At 42.9% G+C, this 24458-nt stretch overlaps 1 protein-coding gene and 1 long non-coding RNA gene across 8 annotated transcripts; both read right to left on the bottom strand.

Moving 5' to 3' along the window:
- Positions 1–1067: 1067 nt before the first annotated feature.
- Positions 1068–24443, bottom strand: ATG13 (autophagy related 13). 7 transcript variants are annotated; one of them, XM_071744834.1, is made up of 18 exons: positions 24028–24430; positions 18827–18908; positions 17956–18036; positions 17239–17358; positions 16899–16945; positions 16192–16332; positions 15137–15177; positions 14616–14712; positions 14158–14256; positions 13349–13439; positions 10909–11007; positions 9077–9187; positions 8209–8342; positions 7010–7127; positions 6227–6304; positions 5844–5960; positions 5245–5373; positions 1068–4072 (listed from the first exon to the last, which is right to left on the bottom strand). In XM_071744834.1, exons 2-18 carry the CDS (start codon positions 18893–18895, stop codon positions 3995–3997), a joined length of 1650 nt encoding a protein of 549 aa, XP_071600935.1. In that variant the 5' UTR covers positions 18896–18908; positions 24028–24430; the 3' UTR covers positions 1068–3994. The 7 variants fall into 7 exon arrangements, with proteins under 7 accessions (XP_071600935.1, XP_071600936.1, XP_071600938.1 ...); XM_071744835.1 differs by having other exon boundaries at positions 9077–9160; XM_071744837.1 differs by lacking the exon at positions 10909–11007 and having other exon boundaries at positions 24028–24443.
- Positions 9549–10862, bottom strand: LOC139796594 (uncharacterized). The gene is made up of 2 exons (XR_011726067.1): positions 10272–10862; positions 9549–10235 (listed from the first exon to the last, which is right to left on the bottom strand). It is a non-coding gene; the product is annotated as an uncharacterized lncRNA (long non-coding RNA).
- Positions 24444–24458: the final 15 nt, after the last annotated feature.

Below are 24458 nucleotides of genomic sequence, written 5' to 3'. Positions count from 1 at the left end.
CTTGTTTTAAAGTACAATAAGCTCATAATTGGGTGATATTTGCTTGTTCATGACCTTGGTGATGATTAATCACTGTTCTGTCACAGGGTTTCCAATCTCTTATTTTACTGGTGACATGGTGAAGAGAGTAGATAATGAAAGTCCTGAAACAGAGGCCCAGGTATCACAGGACATTTTATGTGAATTTGCCAGCAGTTTCATCTCTCCCCATACTGTGCAGTCTTCTGTTCATTCATGAAATTAATAAATACACCTACTGTAGATAAATCAGTATTTATAATGTTGAAATGGGATACTTACCTGAAGGTAAGTTTAAGAAAAGATAATTTTAATAGTTATCCTTGCTTCCCAAACTGGAATATTTATAACTTTATAGCTCTTTTAGATGCTTCCAATATGCAGTCATTTTTCTTTTTTTTCCTTTATTCCAACCATTTTATCCCCTGCTCTTTCTCTGTGAGGACCAGACACCCTTTACACTGCAGCTGAAATTAGCAGTTGTTACATTTACACGCAGACTTTTACCATCTCCCCTTTGAAGGGGAGGTGTTAGCACTGTAACATCGTGTTAATCAGGGCTAATTTAAGCAATATACAGCTGTTATCTGGTTATCAGACAGGCACGAGCTACACTTGGCAAGCAGGATGCTCTTTGACCAACATCCCTTGCTGCTGAGATAACCACACCAGTTCTTTCCACATCTTAAGTCTTTTTTTGTCTTCTCTGAGATGAAAACATTCCCACACTCCTTTTAAATACATTAGTAGAACCAAGTACAATGCAAACTCTGCTGGTGTGTTTTGTTTATTTTTCTTCCCGTCCCTTTATTTTGGAGATGTCTTTTCCTCACTATCCTTCTTCCTGTGAGGCAGTCTCACCAGTATCCTGCTTACTGCTCCAAAGGTAACACAGCACCAGTGCATTTTACTGCTGCTGAAGGCATCATCCTGCACCATCCTGCAGTGAGAGGCAGCTCTCTGACCATCCCATTCCCAGAGGAGAAAGACTTGAGGCTGGGACTGTCCTAGACCTGTTCACTATATGCAGAGGAATGCACAAGACAGTGTTCCTTATGTAAAAGTTTTATTGGAAATTCTTTGAATACTTGAAGTACATTGGAGACTATTTCCAAAACAATAAAACTTAGGAACCTTCCCCTTCACCCAAAATATCTGTAAATCAGCAGCTACAGACATACTGTCCTTACCAGAGAACTGAGCAGACAGGTGATAAAAGAAACAGCCTTCATAACACAATCTGTGGCAGGCCACAGCAGCAGCTAGAGCTTTCCTGAAGCAGAGCAGTGGTCAGGGAACTCAGAGCCTAGATGTAGCAACTATGTGTTGAAGCCAAGGAATGTCCAGAAAAGAGGCACATAACTCAGCCCTAGAGAATCTCTTTATTGCTATGGTCATCCAGCTCAACACTAGCAGCTTATATAGGCAAATTTCCAGCCTTTTGAAGTAGAAAAAACCATGCCACACCGATGGTCTGCCTTATGGGATGTGGGAGCTGTAGCCATGTTAGGAACTGCATCAGCAAATATGCAGAAATATTTGGCTCTGGGGACCTCCTGGAGAGGATGAGCAAGGATAGCATGGCTTCTGCCAGCTCCACCACTTGTCAGTGGGAGGACAGCAGTAGCACTGGTTTGATGAAGTTCAACCAGCTCTGATCTTCATGAAGTGTGAACCAGCACTTTACCTCATCTCTGCTGCTTTGCAACCCAGATCCTGTCACTTTCCCAAGCACAGTCTGTATATTAACAGAGAGGCAACAGCAACAACCTCTGAGCTGCTTTCAACAAGAATGCAGAGACCAACTTCCTGAGCAGAGGTGAGAGCAAGTTGAGCCATTAATTCCTTGTGTTCCTGCACCCTTCTATGACCCTTTCCACCTGTAAACCAAGATTGCCTTAGCTGTGGGGATCAAGTGTTTATTTGTTAAAACCCACATAACTTAAGCCCTCTTGCAAGCTGCTTATCTTGGAAGCTTTCTTAAATATCTGTGCACCCTATTTTGCAAGGACCAAGCAATTTCTGTGTGAGGTTGCTGAAAAGTTGCACTGGTTGAGTGAGCTTAAAGAGCTCTGGTGAGCAGCTTCTCTTCAATAATTCTCTCAACTTTCAGAGCTCACGTGTCCTCCCACCAAATACATCACTCAACAGAAAGGAAGTTGGTAAAGTTTAAAGCAGCACTGTCTTGCTCTGACCTTACAAGCTCTCAGCTTGGTTCCTTGCTCTTGAAGTGGTACAGAAATAGTGTTCTAGTGAGGGGGGGTTCTCTTGTCATCTGCCAGTAATCTCTTTCAATTAAGAATGCAGCAAAGTTGTAGAAGCTGCCACATCCCACTGACCAGAAGGCTGGTTACCTAAGTCACTGTAAGGAAATAAAGTTCCTCAGCACTGAGGCAACACAACCTGACTTCTGCAGAAAGAAAAGAGTGTTTTAGGACAGTCAGGGGTCTTGCAGTTGCTCACTCTGGTTACACATAGGAGGAGAGAAACCCCAAGACCTATCTTATCTAAGTTTATGTTTAGTGTCACTGTTTCTCCTCCTGTTCTTACACCAGGCAGAAGACACACAACAGCTGAATCAGCCACACTGCACTGCCAGCCAGTCATGCTGTTGATAGCCAACTCATTACAAAAATAAAATTTTAACTAATAAAAAGCCAGCTGACTAAAAAGTACCATAAGCTCTCCAAAATGTGCTGCTTTAAAGAAGCTGCCTTCTGAATGGCACTGCAAATTTATCCACACCTAACAGAACACAGCTTTTCACCAAGTCCCTGCCACCCCACTCCACTGATGTGTGCATTTCATTCTGTCAGTGGGCCCTGACAGGATGTAATGGACACATAGTCCCCAAAACAGAGTTATTAGATTAGAATTGTTAAGTCTGCCTCAGAAAATAAATATCCTGCAAAGAGAGAGACCAGTCTCACTGGCCAGGGTTCCATGGCACACTTGCTGTCTGCAGTGATCCAGGACAAAATGACCCACACTACTACATGAAAACAACATCTTTTAAATAGAGGTTTTTTTGAAAGCAATAAATATTTCTTGATTCTTAAGATCATCTATTAACCATAAAGCAGGAGGGTTTGGAAGGGCTAGAGGAAAGAATCTTAGACTAAGACTGCTAGTTACATAACCCTAAAGAAATAGGATTTCTAGTATTTACAGTTAATTTCAAAAGCAGAGCCTATGAATTCAGCATCATCACAGCTGCTAGGTGCAGGCTTGCCAACAGTCAACACTGGTAAACTCAGCATGGCCGAGTGTCAGTGCACTCAGGAAGGAAACGTGGAAAGCTCTTCTGTAGTTTCACTCCTGCTTATCAGCCAGAGTAACAGAAGGCCTCCTACAAAGTGACTGTCTAGAGACCCAGCTCCTTAGAAGGAGGAGAAGGTAACTTGTGTTACACAGGTCCCGAGGATGATGTCTCTCCCTGGGCTCCAGGCACTCACACTGAAGTCAGGATGAAATGCCCCCGTTCTGTGGAATGGATGTCCTGGAGTTAAAACTCGTGAGCCTGCTGAACTCACGGACCCTGAAAACGAACCAAAGCTTTCTGTGCTCTAACAGCATTCAGGAAAAAGTCTGTTAGCAAGAAGTTACCTAGGGAATTTACACCATAGGACCTTTGGAGGAAGCACATGGCAACTTTTCACAACGCCCCTCCACACAGAGCAGAGACTGAGGAGAAAATGTTTCATACATCGGAGCTTGACTTCCCTACTGAAGTCTTAAGTTAAAAACTGACTGTGAGCAGGAAAAGCAGTCCAGAATTATGCAGTGGTGGTGTTGAGGAAAATGGGCAGATGAGCTGTATCTGCTGTTGAAGAGAGCAATTGAAGAAAGCTCATATGTTGGAAGGAACGAGTCAGAGTGAGACAAAAGGCAGAGTAGGGGTGACAGGGATCCACGTTGGCATCATTCTCCAAGATGCCTTGAGGAAGAACTGCTGCAGCAAAACTGGAAACCAGCTTCACTGCAAGGTTTCTACAAAGGCATCAAACTCTTTGACGTTTTTCTCATGGACTGCCAGCTTCTCTGGTAATGAGTCCTGGAAGGGCAAAGAAAGACACAGGTAAGGACTCACAGCAGGTAAGAGGAAGCTTTAAGCACACACTAAGGCAAAAATTCTGTTTCCAAGTCACACAACCCCTCTCCTCTGCTCTGGCTTCCCCTTCCCACATGCCAGGAATCCTCTAGCAGCATCCAGCAAGTGTCCCTGAGACGAGCACTGTTCCCAGAGTGTGTCTGTTCCTCAGGAACAGCGGCCATGCTGAGGCCTTACCCTGCGTGGTTCCCGCCACGAACTGCTCCTGTGTCACTGCCTCCAAAACACCTCCAGCTCATGGCCTGTTGTGCCAGTTTTCTCCACACTCTGTTACAAAGCCCAATACTGTGCTGGCCCAAGCACAGCTGACCAGCCACGCCAGGATTTTACCTCAGCTCAGGCTGCAAGAACAGGCCTGGTCTGCCAGGGAGGCGGGATGAGTATGGGGGCTTGAACAGCAGCCACAGCAAGCATGAGGTAACAGCTTTCAGCTTGAAGGTAACCACGGGAGTTTCAGAGGCTCAGGAGGGCCACTAACAAATCTGCATTAGTCTGGAACATAAAGGGCCTCTCTTCAGGGAAGCACAGGAAAGACATGGAGCTGTCTGAGTGAGTCCAGAGGAAGTCACAAAAACAGAGGGCTGGAGCATCTCCCCTGATGGACAGGCTGAGAGAGCTGGGCTTGTTCAGCCCAGAGCAGGCTCTGGGGAGACTTTTTTACAGACTTTCAATACTTAAAAAGGGCTTGTAAGAAACAATATATACTATATATATATTATTTTATATATATATATATAAACAACTTTATAGTAGGCTTGTGATAGGCCAAGGGGTAATGGTTTTAAACTAAAAGCAGGCAGATTCAGACTTGATATAAGGAAGAAATCTTTTATGATGAGGGTGGTGAAACACTAGAACAGGTTGCCCAGAGAAGTGGTAGATGTCCCATCCCTGGAAAGATTGAAGGCCAGGCTGGATGGGGCTCTGAACAGCCTGACCTAGTTGAAGATGTCTCTGCTTACTGCTGGGGAGTTGGACTAGATGACCTTTAAAGGTCCCTTCCAACTCAAACTATATGATTGGATGAAGATACTTTATTTTTTTTTTAACTAGGAATAGGGAGAGTATTGTAAGAACATGTGATTCCCACAAACAGAAATTTCAGGGTTCCATACCAAATCCTCTGCCATGGACTGTGCTCCAATGTCAATGGAGAGGCTGCTGAGTTGAGGGGGGTTCTGAAACTCTCTGTAAAACGTCCCCAGGTCCATTGGAAGAATGTCATCTTTTGAAAATGCTGGTTTCTAGAATCAAAAATACTGCTGTCAATTCCCATCCAGAGACATTGGCTTCCCCTTTGCCATAATCTCAGGTAAAGTCATTACCTGCTACCAGTACACGTCTTGTCATTACAGCTATTGCTGCAATAAAGCAGATTAAATAACTGAAGGACAACCAAGGTCTGTGCTTGCCTGAGCACTTGGAAGAAAGGGTTTCCTTGGAATCTGGTTCCTTAGGATATTAGAGATAGGACACTATCTCTAATGCCCAGGCATTGGTAAGGAAGTGAAAAAGTATTTAATTTGTATCTGCTGATTCTAAGGATGAGTGTCTTTGCAATTTTGGGACTGTCAAGCTCTAGTTTGGAAGTGTGAATCATGGGTCTTTTTCCACCCCCACTGAAAACTCCTCCTACATCATTTGCAAGGGCAAATGCACCTGAAGCCCATCTAAGATGCAGGTGTTGTGTGAGAGCACTGATGAGGGCACTTACAAAGTCAACCATAACGAAGTCATCGTGGGTGTTCCCTGTGCTGCTGCCACTGGAGCCCTCTGAGTGCAAGCTGCCTTGCAGAGGAGATTCATTTTCTGGGGAGTCAGGAGGATTGACCTGCCCAAGAAATCAAAGATGGTCAAGCCTGTCTGTATATTTTGATAGTGCAATTAGAAACTTGGACAATGAACACATGCTACAGCAGCAAACAGAAACTGTTATTTGCATATCAGCACAGGACATTTCCTGAAACCAAACAAAGCTGAATAACTATTTCTTTGTTCACAAACTACAGTGTACTCAAGGTAAGGAATAGCATGGATATTGTGTAAGGGATGCTGAAAAGCACATATTATACCTCTGGAAGTCTGGAAGAGGCTTACCATGGGGTCGTTATCTTCCAGCCCAACATTCTTGGGAGCAAACATGGCAAAAGGAATGTCTAAGTTGGCCATGGTCACCTGAGGAGATTCAGCAAACAGAATTTCACCAAGATGTTCTGCTTACCCAGCACAGAAAAGGCCACAGAAAGTCTTTGTCAGGCCTGGTGAAAATCACTGAGGACAATGTCAGCAGTTGGGCAGGAGGCTGATCACCTCATTTATGAGGTGGTACTCAGCTGACTTAATGCAAATACACACCCTAAGGTGTGACTGCTTGTGTAACATCTGATGTAGTAGAGGAAAGGACACACAAACTGCTGTAATTCCCTTTCATCCATCCAAAAAGGCCTAGAAGAGGGCTTAAAAAAACAGCCCTGAAAACTGGGCAGATCTCTGAACTTTCCTAGCTGAGCTTAAATGCTTTCTTACTTGTGATGAACTGCATGTCCCTTCAGAGAAGGCTGGCTAGCTGCCAGCTGCTCCAGTTTAGGAACCTGTGGTAGTGGCAGTTCATTGTGAGACCCCAGTAGAGCACCAAGTCTTTCATACTCAAGTAGAGTGTTGGCAAAGAGGGGCAAGTTCAATGGCTGTTGCATCCCAAAAGGCTTTCATGAAAAATAAGCCTCTTGACAAGACCCTGGAGGGAAATGCAGCAGGCTGCAATATGCACTCTCAGTCTCCAGGACTGCCCTTGCACTGGGGTGGTTTTTGCTCCTCTGTGTAGGAACAGATGGGAGAGACAGGGAATTAGGGTGCCCTTTGAGAAGAGGTACTGCTGGTTACCTGATTTATGGGTTTGTTGACAAAAGCTCCCACCTTCCTGATAAAGATGGTCTCCAGAAGGTCATGTGGGGAGCCACACTTCCCTTCACTGCTGTTGGATACTGTTTCTGTGTCCTCACTGGAGGGGGAAAACAGACTTATGGCACAAATAGTACAGACAAATCACACACTTTATGGGACTCTCTTCATTTTTCTGCATTAACTCCTAGTATTGGAAGAAGGACAAGAGAAATCTCTGTCCTCATACCACACCTTCCCCCTCAGTGATGAGCACAAAAGAGAGTGGGACACTGATGGAATCCAATTTTTTGTTTAAAGCTAGGCAAAAATGAATGAAAAGTGGCTGCCAACTGCAAAAGGCTTTCTGTTTTGGAAATGGACTTTTGACTTCACAGCAATTCCTCTTCACCACTTATTTTTTCAGTAACAAAGCAGTCACAGAACTGTCAGGAGGTGAGGGCAAGAACCAGAATTATATCTGTCAATCAGGTTACAAAGGCAGAAGCTAATATATCACAGCAGCCACTGCCAGTGTGATTAATTCCATGCATAATAATTAGTTATTTCTATGACTTGTTTTATTCCTACCACAGATACTCAGAACTTTAGAACAACAAGCTTCTTGTCCTCTGGGAAGAGGACTACTTAGAGAGCATACCCAGGAAAGTGCCAGTGCAACTATGATTTCTGTTTTTCTCATAACAAAATTTCTGCTTAAGATTCCAATTTAATTATCTGAGAGAAGGGAGGTGCTTCAGGTCAGTTTGAGGTTGAATTTTTTCCTTTTAAGTAACTTTGTGCCTTTTAATAAAATAGTGAACAGAGCAGCAGTAACCACAACTGTTTTCAGTAACAATTTACATAAAGTCTTTAGAGATTTAAGACTCACTTGTGAACTTCATTTTGCTTTACAGTCAGCAAAACCAGTATAAAGATTAAAAAAAGATAAAAGTGATAATTTAACACTAACAGTAGTTGCAAGGATGTTACACTGACAAGAAAGTCTAAGTAGATGGGAATGATTGTTATTTGGAGAAAGGGTGAAAAAACCTTAATCAGGGAAAGTTGCTAGTTGGTTTTGAGGATGCAGAAGCAGTAGTTATGTTACCAACAACAGCTAAAAGGGGAAAACAAAGTTTTATCTTAACAGGACTATAAATGGACTAGCACACGTGGTGTATCATCTAAACCCAACCTACCTACTAGAAGGAGTAGCTGCTGAGTAGTGGACTCCATCCAGTGGGGTGCACATCCTCTCTTGGTCAGCTTGAGTGCCATGTGCTGGCTGGTTGGGAATTGGGGGAACCCCCCCCTCTTTGCCTGGACCAATCAACTGAGGTGGAGAGAACAGTCAAGTCAGATCCTGAAATCAGGCCAACACCACAGAGCAAACCAGAGCAGACTCCATCATGCCAGGACTACTTGTGGGGGTTTTGGCATAGGATTGGGCTCTAGCAATCCATGAGGCAGAGAGAGGTGCCAGCAGAAATGTGGTCACTGCAATACAAATCCCTTCTATTCCCTTCCTACTCCACTCCTCTCCACTTCAGGCCTCTTTGACACTGCAGAGCTCTCTGGCCACAGGCCCTCTGCTTTAAGGAGAGGGGAAAAAAAAATAACCTTATCCTCTTGCTACCATCACTATGTCAGCAGAACTCTGGTGTAGAAGCAGTATCAAAGGCAGAAAAAGTCTTCTGGCAGATGATTTTGTCTGGATGGATGCAAATATGCCAAAAAGGACTGTCAGTATATCCTTTATCTGGGCTGCAGTGCTTGGACAGCTACAGGGGCAGGAGGTGTGTGTGACAGTCCACGTCTGCCAGCAGTGACATGCGTGGTGCAGGTCTGGTGCCTTCAGCTCTCCACATACCCCAAAATTAAGGGTGCTGAGGAGCCAGTTCTCAGCTCCTGAGCAAGTTGTGCTTTCTCTGTGTTTACCCTAGATTATTTCCACTCCTGACAGGCAGGATAACAAGGCATGCACTCATTTCAAGGCCTCTCTCAGGTGTCCAAGTGACACATAATGGTTGCAAGACCAGCCACGCTTGTTCTATCCTCTACAAGTACCTGGTGAGGGTGTGCAGCATTCAAGCCACCAGCAAGGAGCAGGGGATACCCCATGTCAGCTGATCCAACTCCCAGGGCAGCAGGCTGATAGGAAAGACGAGAGCTGGAAAGCTAAGGAGGAAGAGAAAAAACAAGAAGGGCAAAGGGAGAGGAGAGGGAAGGGGAATGCCAGTGCCCCACAGTCTGAATGAGCATCCCTCACTGAAGGGGGAACAGGAAAAATCAGAGGCACAGCATTTCAGGCTGACAGGATACTAGATTTACATTGGAATAATTCGTGATGGTTATCATTCTAAAAAGTTCTTATTGTCAGCCTTGACAAGAAAACAAGACTGGTTTCCTACACACAAAGGAGGAGGGTGTGCAAGGTATGACTGACACACAGGGAAATTTTGCTCTGCAGGTGTGTTTCATGTACTGGAATAAGCATGAATGGCATCATCAGGTTTTTAAAGAGTGGGGTATTTATTCCCCCCCCCCAAAAAAAAAATTCATTGCCAAATGTCTGAATTCATTCCCATTGCACATGAAAATAGTTGATCTTCAGGGCATGTTAAATAACTTCAGCCAAAGAATACAGTCCCAGAAGTATGGCAGGTAAAGAGAACTGGGATGCTCTCCCTTGTGAGATTGTTTTAGGAAAGAAGTGCTGGAAGCTGTGGAACTCAGAAGTTCCTTAGCCACCCACCCTAACTGGAAATCTACCTTGTCAGATTAAATAGATCTTTCCTGTTTTAGCTTGCTTGACCTCAAGAAGAACACTTCTTTCAGAGGTCTGCATCTGATAACCCAACAGCACCAGTGCTGACAAGTTTAAAACAGCAGTTTTATTCACATGAGGCCAGCTAAGCTGAGTGGAACCACGGCTTCTTAGAGAAGAGCACGTAAAATATTTGTAAAAAGTTTTGTTCATAGAGCTATACAGCCAGTTTGATTGGTTTTGAAGAACTCTTGTTGCTTTGAAGATTACTTTACACTTGTCTTCCTGTAGAAATCCCTTAAGGATTTCTAGGGACTGTTGCCACTGATATTACCCTTGCTTAAGAAACTTTAAGTATTTACAGCCATGTTTCTACATCCTTTAACCATTTCTCCAATTCCTGTCTTATACTCATTTTTAGCATCAGAACCATAAAGCTTTTCACTATTCTCTACATGCCTTTAAAAATGAGGCATTTTTAATGCCTCATTTAACATACAAAAATGCTCTGGCAATTTTGTACTAGCTAAGTGTTCCTATTTTTTAAAATATTTCTCTGTCCTCTGCTGTAAGAGACTTGCTCAAACATGAGGAACATGACTTTACACAAATCTGAGATAAACAAAGAACACTAATTCAGTTTTTTGTAAGATGTTAATTGTAACCAGGAAGACAGATGAAGTCATATTGTTCTTTCAGTTGTTTGGTTGGTTGGTTTTTGCCTCCTTCTCCTTCAAAACCCTCTTCTGGTTTAACCCAGAAAAAAAAATTAATCTGTCCATGCTCTAGGCACACTATCTGTGAAGAGAAAGACCCAGCACTGTGCCTTACTCCTTGTGTCTTTCACTGACAATTAGTTCTTTGCAGCCACTGGTGTTTGTCCAGGGATGCTTGTCCTGTCTTTGGGAGACCCTCCCCTGCTAAGTCCTTTCCAACAGCCTGTCTCAAGAATGTGCCCATTTTGGGCCATTTTGGGTTCCCCAGCCTTTCCCATGCACAACAAACACTACATTTTGCCAAACATGCACTTTCCTCTATTTGTTCTGTCGTGCCAGAACTATAACTGGCCACGTGTAGCACATTCTGTGCACATTCTATGAATGTATGGCTATACATCCTGTTGGCAACTCACTTGGTGTGAAAAGGCTGGTCCCATCACTGGGACTTTCAGGGTGTCTGTCACCAAAGGAGGAGGGGTCTGAAAGTGTGCCTTAGTGACAGTAAAAACACACTGTGCACAGACAGACACAGGAAACAGAGACAAGAGAGTGAAAAAGAGAGGTCAGGAGGGAGAGAGGGAGAGAGAGAGAGAGAAAAAGGACTTCAGAGAAGAACTATAAAGAGCTGGATGAACTGAATGCTAGTAAAGAGGTTTTGGCTGCAGCAAAACCTACACATGGAGCAGGAGTCTCACTCAGTATTGCCAGAAGCACAATGATTTTGTAAAGAATTGATTGTTTACCAACCTTAGGGAACTACTCAACACGGGTAATATTTTAGATTCCAGTGAACACTGAGAGGAAGTAACTGCCAGAAACTCTGTTCCACAGTTAATTAGAATTGGTACCAGCCAATTAGCAAGGAGAAGGCTGAGTGGATGCCAGAAAAAGCCAAGAATTTTTTGTCTGAATGTACAAGTTACACATTATCTCAATACCCTCCATCCACACACACTCCTAATCTTCCAGCATTCTGAGAGATTGTATCTTGGCTGCTCTGTGCTGCACCCATAGCATAAAGGAGACCCAGACTAAGGTGCAACTCAAGCACATTGTTATGAAAATTCCTTCCAGGAGTAAACACTGTCTCACAGAGGGTGAGACAAATACAGAAAAGTGCAAAAAACCCCATTCAGTCCTGTACCTTCTTCCAGTAATTTTCCTACCAACTGTTTTCTGTTTTATGAAAATTTCATTTCTGAATGTTACCCATGCCAGACTTTTCTTCTGAATTTTGGGTCACTCCACAACACACACAGATATCCCTGTCCAGGATCACAGGGACAAGGTAGTTCTGTTCCCTTGTGCAGGTTAGGCTTCATTTCTACTAGGAAAGCAGGCAGAGATTTGGACAATGTGCCTTCAGTTCCACACAGTTCTCAGTTTTTTCCCACACTTTAAATTGCATATAAATAGCTGGAGAAAGAAATGAGTTTTTTCTCCCCATTTAATTTACTTCAGAGACCATTCTGTCAAGATTTGCCTAGCAATTGTAACTGTGGTGACAAAGACTGGCAGTTGCTTTATAAATAACTGTGCATCATAAGGCAACTGAAAAAGCAAGAAGAAATTCACTTCATGTGAATCCTCAAGGTTCATCTGGTTTCATAAAGTTTTTCCCCTCACTGACAGCAAAGCTGCTTATCCCCTGGGCAAATATCAACTTAAATATATTTAGATACAGTATTACTGTTGAGTAACACAAGCAAGCCAGTGGAAACTTCCTTGGGAACCCTTTTGCATTTAATACATTTTATGAAAAGGCAAGACACAGACTCATCTGGGCTGTGTGCTGCAGAGTAAGAAAAGCTTTAATCCATCAGACTTACCATGAGTGCTGACTGGTTAGTTCAAGAGTGCTTGATGCCCTGTCACCCAAAATCTACTTGGCACAAAAATGCTTAGCTCATTTCCAGCTCATTTGTACCCTGGAATACACTCAGCTAAAGCAGCCATGCTAATTCCTCTGAAGCAGTGGAAGACCCACAGCAAATTCTTTCAGTGTGGAACAGCATCCCAATTATACATCACTGTATGTTCCACATCCACAGCAAAGGAGATTTGGAGTCTTTAGATTGTCTTTAAGGTTCAGTAGAGCCTTGCTAGACAACAAGGCAGCACATTCTTGGCTATTTAAAACTACAGGAAAACAGCAACTTTGGCTGCCTTCCAAATACAGAACTGTGGAGTCAGATATATAAGGACAGTAAAAGGAGGAGGAACTGCAGTTTGTTTTTTTTGAGATTCAGAAGGAAACAATTATTTATTTGAAAATTAAATGAAATTTGCATGGGCAGCTGAAAGTACAGAGTATTAAGTACCTTTTTCAATAGTAGGACACAGTTTGTTTACTGATATTTATTACTGCTGCCCCAACTAGTTTTAGATGCTCCAACTTATATGGCTTTTATTTTTTTCCTGTTTCTACATTTTGCAATGCAGAAAACATGACTGTGCCACAAGCAACCTTCTGGTACTTCTGTGTTCTTTTCCTCATTTCACTCTGTTACCTCTACTTATGTTGTCTGGCATCAGTCTTCTGAATTTCTCTTCTTGTGGTATCAGCACATGAATGTGTCAGTGTGTTCCTACCCTCTTCAAACACATCTCAGCCTGGCTACAGGAATGTTTTTTTTCATGTTTCTCAGTAATTAATTCTTCATAGTCCCCTAGAAATTCCTTGGCATTAGTATGCAACTAGGTTTTACTCAAAATGATACAAATAACCCACATGTTAAATTTTAATTATTAGCAGGGGGCTGCCTGCTTGCACAGTTGTTGATGTAGGAGTATGCACACTGCCCTAACAGGGAGTGTACTATCTAGGAGCAAAAAGAGCCTGGTTTCTCTTACCTGAGATGGAGGAGAGGTGGAAAAAGATGTGGTGCACACTTCTTGAGAATCTTCTACTGAGGGGTATACTGCACTGTTGTCCTCACCAGCTCTAAAGCAGCAAGAAAATAAAAGCTTCCTAACTGGAAATATTCCTTAAAACAAACAGTAAAACACACTGGGACAAACACTGCAGGGAAGATGACACTATCTAGATGGAGCTGAAAGGAGAATTATGAAGGGCTTGTATAATATACTTGGCAGAACTGAAAAAAACAGGGTATGGAAACTTAATTTTACTCAGGTGCTCCTCTTCTACCCCTAGAAACACTTCCCTCTGTTTTTTTAATTATGTGGTTTGTTACACCAGCTCATTTTCCTGGCTTTAGTGTTTACAGAACTATTGTCAAACAATACTGATGGTCCCAGCCTGAGTGCCCTCATGTGGCTTTAGAAAAGGCAAACCTCTCATCTACATAGAGAAACTTTAATCTTTCCCCAGCAGAAATATCTGGAAATGTGTGGCTCTAGACACTTAGTTCTACACCAGGTTTAAGTGTTACACTTGCAGATTCCCAAAGGCAGCCAAGATGAAACATCCTTTGTGTCCAAGTGCTTCTGTGAGGAATCTGGGAAATACTGAAGGCTTGCTGCACTCTGTGTTCCAGATGTGAGGGAAAAAACGTCTCCATTCCTCAGATGCTCAACCATGCCAATAGGATTGACACTAATCCTTCACTCTCCCTTTCCATGCAGTCAGAAAATAGTGGAAAAGGCTCTCTGGGCATAACTGGTGCCTTCACCATGGCTACAGCTCAGCATCTCCTCACCTGTAATTGCAGGGGTGCATGGGTGAAGAGCTGGGATAGGGACGATCCACAAAGTGATCAATGATAATCCCCATGATAGGAGGGGTCCTCTCAAACTGCCTGCAAGGCAACAAGCAATGGTGTTATTGGTAAAGCTGCTTCCTCTCTCTACTCTCACCTCAGTTTGTGGTGCCCTCACAGAAAAACCCTTGTAACTGTCCATGGGACCAGAGCACCCTAACAATTCAGCCCTACGACTCCAAGCATACACCAGCAATTTGCAGTTCTAGCATCTGGCTCAGGGCTACCCAAACACTCCCCTTTCTGCAGGGCTTAAGAATGACAGAGAGCATTCTCCATGAAGGGGAATCTCGGCCAGAAAGGATAATCAGAAGGGTAAAATTCAGGGGCTCATAATATGAGAGGTTTAACTGTACATTATTGTAAAACAAGTTTCTGGCATGATCCCATATTCTCACCTGGTTGACATGAAAGCAAGGTTGATTCTGTAGGCACAAGACAAAGTGATGGTGCCCACTGGGGTACCCACTGTCCCAACACGGACTGTCTGGAAGCCTGTAAGGTTAAAAAATGATTGTCAGTTTCACTGATTATTTATGTTCCATACTGCCCTATCCTGAGGTTGCATTTTCTTATGCCTACAGTTTTCTGTTATCCCTTGCAGTCTGAACTCCAAACACATGTATAGGATCCATAACACAACAGCAGTGCTAGGCTGCCTTGCTGGTAGGCTTCAAGTGCTTCCTATCTTGGTCTAAAATATTGCTCTGAAGTGTTTCTTGTTCCCAAGCAGGTCATGATCTTTTTTCCAGTCCTGGATCTTATCAGCAAACCTCCATGCCTTCACTGACACATCTCAATAAAAAAAACATATAAAAAACCACCTCATACTTGGTTTTCCTAATGGCACTTAGTAACAAATGGCTAGAAATTATGGAAACCAGTTCTGCTCTAGTTTTTTTGTGCAGCCTAATCATACCTTCTCCCAAGCCACTCAGTTGCACTTCACCAAAATATATCCTGCAGGAAAAGGGAAAAGAAAAGGTATTAGATCCACTTGGGACATAATGCTATACATATCCTTACACCATATTAACTTTACAGCTTAAAAGGCTGGAATGGCTTTTCCTCTTTAGAAAGAAATAATAAAAGAAGTGGCTGGAATGCTCATCTAAAAAACCTTCCAGCTACTTGGGAGAAGGACATCTCATGGAGGAAGAGAAAACTGTAAAGTTCTCTACGTTTTCTAAGCCTCTGTGGCAAGTCTACAGTTCAAAGCAAAAATGTGAAGTAATATAAACTTCATGGAGATGTTCCAGTCTACAAGCTGATTCACAATAAAAATTATTAACTATGCTGTAAAGACACCTGCTATTAAGTACATGCCAAACCAGCAACAGAGACAAAAATGAAGAAATGGCTGAAATTTCTTTCTAAGCACTCAGCTGTGCAAACATTAACAAACATGAGATTTAGACTCATCAGGGTTAGCTATGCAAACAGGTCCAAGACTTTTCTCAAAGCCATGAGGCTGGAAGGTGATAACCATGAGCCCCAAGCCACTCAGATCTCACAGACTGGACTGAGTTAAACTCAGTCTTTGGCTGAGTAAACTGTAAGAACAGAAGTGGAGCTGAGGATACAGCTTTGAACTGGAATAGCAGGAAAATGTCTGAATCTATACTGCAAAATATGCATTGCAGGCAGGTGTTCACCAGACACTGAACAACTGCCAGTAAGCAATCTAACCAGACTGTAGAATTCTGTTCTCTCCTCAACATGACAGGCAAGCAACAATACTTGAAGTACTTCAACTTGCTTCAACTAAGCCTGTGCTTAGTTTTCCTTTCAGTGGCTCAGAAGGAAGCTATAAGGTGATATACAGTTATCTTGTCACTGAGCAGCAGTTGTTAAATCCAAATAATCTGAATTTTTCATCACTCATCCCTTTTTACCACATTTGCAGCTGCACCATGCAAGTCTAGAGTTTCTGCTGCTTGTAGTTCAAATGGGGAACTTCATATTCTGCTTTACCTGTACAATATTACATATTCATGGCCTTGTTTCCTTGAGAGTCTGTAGGCTGGAGTTACCCTGGTAATTGCAAGCAAAGACTTCAGCAGTAGAGATAACCTGTTGTAAACAGTGTAGGAAACTTTGATTTCTTTGTCACACCTATGGAACACAAAGGAAAAAAACTTAGTCTTTTGTTCCCAGCTAAATTGTTTAACTTTGTTTTTGTTGATTTGCTGACTATTTTGTTTTCATTTTTGTAATTAATTAAATTACTTAATTAGTCTGGGCCTGTTCTTTAATGTCAGTTTTAGCTTCATTGCCAAAATGATAAAAAATGATAAAATGATAAAAATTAAGCCCCAGCCTGGCTAACAAACTCCCTAAGAGGTCTACTTCAATCTAGTAACCTGCTGTAGGGATAATTGCTGGAAAATTCCATGCAGCCTTCTAGTACACAAAGATCTTTTCAGGATTAAAACCATCTGTATTTACTGAGTGTATGAATTCTTGTAACTGAGGAGGCAAACCAGTTGCAGCAGAAGAATGAAGGTGGAATAAAATCACTGGTTTCTTCTACTGACACCAACATGCAACAGTTTGACAAAGAAGGGTCTTCCCTCTGAAGTACATCCCAGGTTGCACAGCCAGTGTATGTTCATTCCTGCCTGCTTCCCCATCTCATCAGCTGAACACATGGATAAAGAGAAGGAGAAGAATGCACTTACTTCTCGTTCATTTCTAGACACCAAATCTCCAGCTCCATGGAGTCCCCCTGGATCAGAGAAAGAACAGCAAAAAAAGGCTCATTTCAGAACCCATTTTCAGCCCTCATTATTGATCAGCAAAAGCCACACCTTTTAAATGTTTCTCCCAGCTCCTACTTTGTTGTAATGAAGCAAGAGAAAACTTGTAGTGAATTGTGTTAAACAATACATTTCTCTTCATTAACACACTACCTCATTTCATAAATGAAGATATTTTCACTTTCTTCAGTAAAGATGCTAGTAAGTCACTTAAGAAAAAACAAGCAAACAAAAAAAGCCTCTATTTTGACTCATTTCTCACCTCTGAGGTTTTGAGAGAAATCTCCACACACATAGACCTCCCAACAGCAGGAAGCTGTCCTGCCAGGGCTTTCTTTGCTTCATGAGTAACCTCTGGTATGTCCTTGATTGCCAAATTGAACTGCAGAATGAGAGAGATATTCCTTTTTAAAATGTATTTCTTTGAACAACTGCTTAATGGTACACTGCAGAGGGACTCACAGATAACATACTAGGTCAGTGTCTACTGAAATATTTATGAAACAGAAAATTCCCAGATGTGCTCAGACTTTTATTTATTTATTTGCAAACATTTCCTTGGCTGATAATTTGAAGATAATCTGAATATTTTTCTTTCCATAAAAAATATGTTCCTTTTCCCTCATTTGAGTCCTACAGCCACCGACAAAGTACTTTGAATTGCTTCAATTTTAGTCAAGCCCATTACTTAAAAAGTCTTGAGTTGCAAACTTCTGACAGAAAAGAACTCATCACCCCACCCCCAGCAGACCTTGGAAATGCACCTTAACTGGCAGGAATTGCTCAGAGGGTTCTTTTTTCTCTCCTCTAATCAGCCCTTCAGAGTAACATGTTTGCAAGATAACAACAACAAAAAGAAAAAAGCTCAGTGGAACATAATTATTCTGTGAATAGTTACAGCCTGCCCCAAAGTGTAACAACTGCATTGAGTTCTCCACACACAAAAATTGTGGAAGTGGTTTAAAAACCATGACTTTACCCAGTCAGAGCCTGTTGGGGAGGAGGATGATCGGGTACAGATTTTCTCTCCAAGTCGGGCCTGGACAATCACTTGTACTGTCTGGAACAGAAAGGAGAAGAAAAATGTTCATGTTCTGAGCTCAGCAGAGACCTCGTTTCAGAAGGTGAGTTAAATTCCAAGTGAAAAACAATGAATGGGCTGACCAGGAGGTACAGAAGTCAAGTTTGCTATGCTCTACTTCAAGTGCAACCAACTGCAGTTATTATATAGAATAAGTAAACATATTCCTTACAGAAAATAATTTTAAGGTGACTTTTCTTGGTAATAACATGAAGTGATTAAGTCAGTTTTGTGTCTAAGAGTTGCACAGTTTTTCAGTAATACTGCAGCAAAATGTACAACTGTATCCTGAATCTGGACACATAAATACAAGAGAATCTGTATATTCATAGCATAACCATTGTTGGCTGGTTATGTATCTATGCACCAAGTGAGGAAAATTTTATAATTTCCTATCAACAGCATTCAAAAGAACATTCTGGTATTGCTGCTTTTGAATGCAATGTAAGAAATTAGGCTGAATGAGCAAAGTCCAACAGAAGACACCAGATAACAGCTGGGTAGATAGATGTGTTAACAGGAGCCCAGAGCTGGCAGAGGTGTGAAGTATCTGTAAATTAATCTATAGTAGGACAATTCTGGAGGAAAGAAAGGGGATTTCAAGGTAGGAAAATGGGGAAAGGTATTTTTCTAGTTATTCTTGGGAGTCTCCTAAATCTGCCATCAGCTTTTTTTGCTTTGGTCTACAGCAAAATGTTTACTCTAGCCACAGCAAGTGTGGCTTTTCTTGAACAAGAAAGAAGCATTTGCCAACAGGAAGAAAAGTTACCTTTAAAGCAAAAAATTTGATGAACTTGTCCAGGTCCTTCCTGTCCTGGGAACTGAGATCAGTGTCCATTGCATATGGCAATCTGAAATACAGCACAGGTATGGGAGTGAAGTGCTCCCTCAGCTTTCATTTAGATTTCAAGATTTCAAAGTATTTTGCTGTTAGAGGCTACCTCAAGAGAAATTAAAAGATCTGTCAAAATCCCAACATGCTGAGACCTTTTGGGGTGTGGGTATGAGGTACAAATTCACATGAAGAGTTCATCTGGGCAGGGCAAAAGATACTGGAAAAGAACCAACAAAGGGGGCTCAAATATAAAACTGTGTTCAAATTCTCCAAAACAAATTAAACCAAAACAACAACAAACCCAAAACATCCCAACAACACACTGACTATACCAACATGTCCCTCAGACATGGCAGAATAATACATCTTCAGTTAGCAGCCAAATTGTTTTCCTGTCTCTAAATTCCTAAAAACACTATTCTGGTGATATTTCAGCAGATATTGAAATCTATAGAATAGTCCTTGTAGTAAACCTGTGCAGCTACAGATATACCTATCTATATATATGTTTGAAAAGATATTTACATGAAGTGCTACATGTGTACTACACGAAGTACACGATACCTTTCATGATTCTTCATCATGTCACGTGGCCTGGGATAATTTTTTTTTCTGTCTCTGTTTCTTCACATGTAAGTTAATAACCATGTAGAGACCACGGGAAGGAATGCCTTAATTAGCAGCATTAATTGTACTTTTTGCTCATAAGCCTGCTAAGTATTAATTCAGTCTTAATTCTCGTTACTGTTTTTGTTCTGAGACAGCTGATTAGCCCAAACCAGCTTGTCAAACAGGACACATTTATGGAACGTGCTGCTCAACACAGGAACAGTGGTGGTCTAAGGTCAGTGAGCACGAGCAGATGCCACGTGCAAGGTTACTCAGTGTTCCAACTTGGAGCAAAGACTGAACTGGCAGCAAGCTGCACTATTTATACAAATTAAGTTTAGTAGGACAAAGGGGGTAATAGCCCTGTTCACAGAGAAAATGTCCTGTAATCTGTAATGACTGTGCAGATCCAGAGTATCTCAGTGAGAAGCAGTAAATGCCTGTTTTAAGTGATGCTTTGGGAGCATCACCCTGCTAGATACAGTTTGCAAAGCATTTCATAGAGAGAAGAGTGCTGCTTTCTGAATGACTTGAGAAAAAGAAAGCTGAACATCTAACATGGTTGAAAGTTCCCAGGTTACAGTCATACTGCATCTCCTAGTGCTGTCCTGTCCTCCATACAAATTGTAATTTAATTTGAGAGCTATAAGCAATTCAACATTAGATGCATTCTCAAATTATGCTTTGGATATTTTAACATCCTCATCAAAAGTTTTATTTCCCTGCCTTTACCTCCACAAGGCACAGAGTACAGATACCTTCTACTGCTGGGTGTGATGCAAAAGGAAGTCAGCATTTTAAGAGATAGATGTTTGATGCAGCACTCTAACTTGAAAGAAAAAAAAAGTTTTTAGTATAGATACTTAAAAAGTAACAGGTGAAAATGACCTGTTACTCCTCTTTTGACTTAGAGCACTGTAAGGGTTGAGAGGACACAAGATTTATAACAAAACCTCACTGACATGGGCAATAAAATATTACATTAAATATATCTTTTTCTCAGCAAACAAAATGCTGACGTTGAAATACCAAGAGAAATCAAATTAGCTTTTAATGTGAAAGGAAGTGAGAGGGCATTTCTATGCAGCCCCTGGAGAAGGGTGCAAGGACATATATAATCTGATGTTACAGGAGAGCTGTCAAATAACACACCTGTATTTCCCTGATGGGGTGGAAAAGAATTCTGGTATCACCTATTGCAAGGTATTCAGGGTATAATGAAAGGTGTTAGGTCTGCTAGGAAAGGAAACAAAGCAGATCATCAGCATGGTTCTGTGTGCAGGATAGGAACTAGGTCTAATGACCCAAATATCTCTAGAGGGGAGAGAAAACAGCCACAAGAGCTGTGTCTTAAATTCAGGGTTCAGAGAAATAAGAGCTTCACACTTCTGCCCTGCTCCAGCAGAATTGGGATTCTTCCTGTAAGATCTCAAACTATCTGTAACATTCATGAAACATTTGGAGAGTCATAACTTTACCTCTCATGCTCCAAATGCCAGCAACAGTTGACTCATCAGAGCCTAAAGTAGATCAGAAAGAATTGGGCAAGTTTCCTGTCAGGAATCTGTAATTTCAGAGGGAAACTGGGACCTTGGAATTCAGCTCCTGACACGTATAAGGGCTGTCATCTGACAACCACCAACTCCTCATTTTTGGAGAAGGGCCTCTGGCAAGTGCTGCTATAACTCAGGACAGAGTTCATCTGTAGGATCATTCTCGGTGAGAGTCAAGATGGGCCTAGAACGACTACAAACATTTGATTTACAAATAAAGCCTTAGTCCCCTCCAGTTACCAGCTAACCTGAAGAGGAAGGAAATTTTTTAATCTTAGTTCCACCAAACTCTCATCTTCTCAGGTCCTGTAGGTTTCACAGCTTCTTTTTAAGTGACAGTACCCAGGCACGTAGTTAGCTCAAGGAAGATGTTGTCTAATTTTATGCTGAAGAACAAGTAGAAGGAAATAACCTTTGGTCTAGGTTAGAAACCCACAGATGACTGATTCCCCCTCACCAAGTAATCCCTTAAGTAAACTGACACCTCACTGCTTTACCCTTATAAACATAGGTTATACCCTTATAACATAGGTTGCTCAGAGGTAAAAATGAGCATTTTTGCTACATGGCTTTTTGCTTTGTCTCTCTCTTCCTGCAACATTTATATTCATACTAGTTCTTTTTATTTACAGGCCTTTGTGTCCAGTTTAATCTAAACAAAAATATCAGAGACAGATGTTCAAAGGAGAACTACCACATCTGCTCTTTCTTTGTCACCAGGTTATGAGGCAGAGGAGAATACTTGGCTTCTCCAACAGTTTATCATCTAAGCAGTGTGCCCTGTGTCGAATATAATAGAAATATCTAATGATATTTACACTCTCCTTCTCCAAGGAGAAGGACACGTCAACATAAGCTGCCAGCACCCCATTTACATGATGCAATGAACTGCAAGAGCCCTCCCCTTCATGGCTGGGTGCAGCCCAGGGACACTACAGCCACCAGCGAGCACACCATGATCCCTGCTGACAGCCACTGCCCGCCCACACCTCCAGCCCGGGGAACTCCACAGAGGCACCGGCGAGTACTGCAGGACGGGTGTCACAGCAGGGAGTTCAGCTTGAGTGTGTTTGACACGTGTCTAAAGGAACAGGGAAGGAGCAGAAGCACCTGGCATGTACCACGCATCATTACTGGAAAGTATACACTCCCCCCCTCTCAGAATTCCCTCTGAGCCGTAGCTTCCCTGACTTTCCTTTGAGATATTTACCCGTACAGAAATAATTACCCCTGGTTCCTATTCCAGAGTGAAATTAAAAAGAGCAGAAGAGGGGAAAAAACAAGAAGGGCTGTGGCTGTAAGGAGAGGGCTGTGGACAGCTCTAATCCTAGCTTCACATTCCTACTTGTCCGACTGTTCCCCCTGGACCAGGCTCTGTGTTTCTAACACTCTTCCAGAACTTATTACACGACCCAAACCCAACCTCTGAAGATACCCCCATGCAGCTCTAGAAAAGCCTCATTGAATCACGCAGGTAAACAAGAGGCACATGGGAGTTTTGGAAGGTTTTAACAGAGTAACTTGGATAAAATAGGCTTGACTGCCAAGAATGCTTTCCTAGAACCACTGTAGTGACGAAGCTTCACTGCAAGCAGGTATTTTGAGCACATTAATAAGCAGCTATAAAAAGCTCTCCATAAAGACAGTGTTGTGTTTCAAGGCTAGCTCAACAAGTCAAACTCCAGTATCCTACAATTACTTAAAATTAATCTCTATTTTACCTTCTTGGTAGGTTAGTCAGAAACTTGGGGAGAGAGAGGGCACAGTTCTAAATTTTAGGGTCTGCCTGATTCCTTAAAGTTTATGGATTTATTTATTTATTTATTTTAAGAAAAGATCACAGTAGACTCCATAAAAGAAAAGCTGTTTCACAGAATATAAATATCCTGATGATTTCAAAGTTCACTTTGATTTACCAAGTTTGTATTTTGCTATATGGTTAGTTTTGGATGATAACAGGCAATTTTTCCTGCTGATCAGGGTATGTATTTACTTCATAACTGATAAATTACTTCCTAACTTAGGAAATGTCTTCTAAAGCAAGCATGGGCAGCTCCACTGGCTTTAAACAAAAAGTAAGCAATTCCTGTTGACCAGCAGTTACATTCTGTGCATCACTAAGGTCTGAAAATGCTGTCAGTTCAAAGGTCCACCCTCCCATTTTGTTTGTCAGGCCAAAGTATACAGACTAAACCAAATCTGCTTCTGTGTACCCAGTTCTACAACCACTAATACAAGTCTCAACTTCTGGAGGAATAAGTGCTCAAAAAAGTTGAGATTATACAATACCATTTAAACAAAACAAGGCAATCCTGTATGATCCTTCTGGACATCTAAATACAGCCTGGCTCATCTGAATGACTTATTTTTTGCTACAAGATGGATGATTTGCCCAGGTCACACCACTCCTATAACCTGATCTGGAGGCGCTCTGAACTTCATTTGTATAAGCCAACTAATTTTCATTGAAAGCAGTAATTTTTTTTCCCCCTACAATGTGCTTAGTATTTTGTGATTTTTGAAGCAGACAGTTTATAGGCTTAGCCCTTTTCCAGCTGGTCACTGACATCTGAAGGTGTCTCAGCTCCCACCGAATCGAGGTGAATGCTGCCGGTGGGATGCCCTGAGAGCACCATGAGATGTGATGATCTGTAAACCCCCCGTAGGAGACACCAAACTCACACGTTACAGGAAAAACTACACAACGGGGTCTGGAGTTCTACTATTTCTAGCAGGCTCTGAAGCATTTTGTCCCTCCCAGCCTCCCCGGACCCTCACCAGCCCTTTGGGGACACCGCGGGCACCCCCGGAGCCGCGGGCAGCCGCGACTCGAGCGAGCAGCGAAGCGAAAGCAAAACGGAGACACGAAGCGGCACCCCAAAAGCTTCAGATCCACGTCCCAACCCCTTCGCTGAGCCGCCCGCAGGCTCCCAGCGCTCCCACCCGTCGGCCCGGCCCGGTCCGGCCCGGTACCTGCGCGGGGGGGTCGGTGCTGGCGGCTCGGCGGCTCATCCCGCGCTGAGGCCCGGCTGCCCGAGGGGTACGGCCGCTCCGCTCCCCGCCGTATCCCGGCGTCTCCTCAGCGTCCCGCCCGAGCACGGCGGGGGCGTCCCCGCGGCTCCAGGCCCGATCACGGCGCCTCCAAGCCCCAGGGACCCCGCCGCAACCCTGAGGGGGGATCCGGCCAGCGCCTTCCCAGAGGGCCCCGGCGCTCTGACCGGCGGGGAGTTTCGCAGCCGGCGGGCTCGCCGCGGGTGTCAGCGCCGGTGGGGTGCGGTGCTGGCGGTGGTGGTGGCCGGGCTGTCGCTGTGCTCAGAGCCGAGGCCTTCGCCGCGCCGCCGCCATCGCCGCCGCTGTTTGTTTTCATCCGCTGCGGGCAGAGACGGGGGGGGGGGGAGGAGGGA

This window comes from Heliangelus exortis, chromosome 5 (assembly GCF_036169615.1).
Source record: "Heliangelus exortis chromosome 5, bHelExo1.hap1, whole genome shotgun sequence".
Taxonomy (NCBI): Eukaryota; Metazoa; Chordata; class Aves; order Apodiformes; family Trochilidae; genus Heliangelus; species Heliangelus exortis.
Note: the sequence above shows the minus strand (reverse complement) of the source record. Positions and strands in the feature narration are given on the sequence as shown.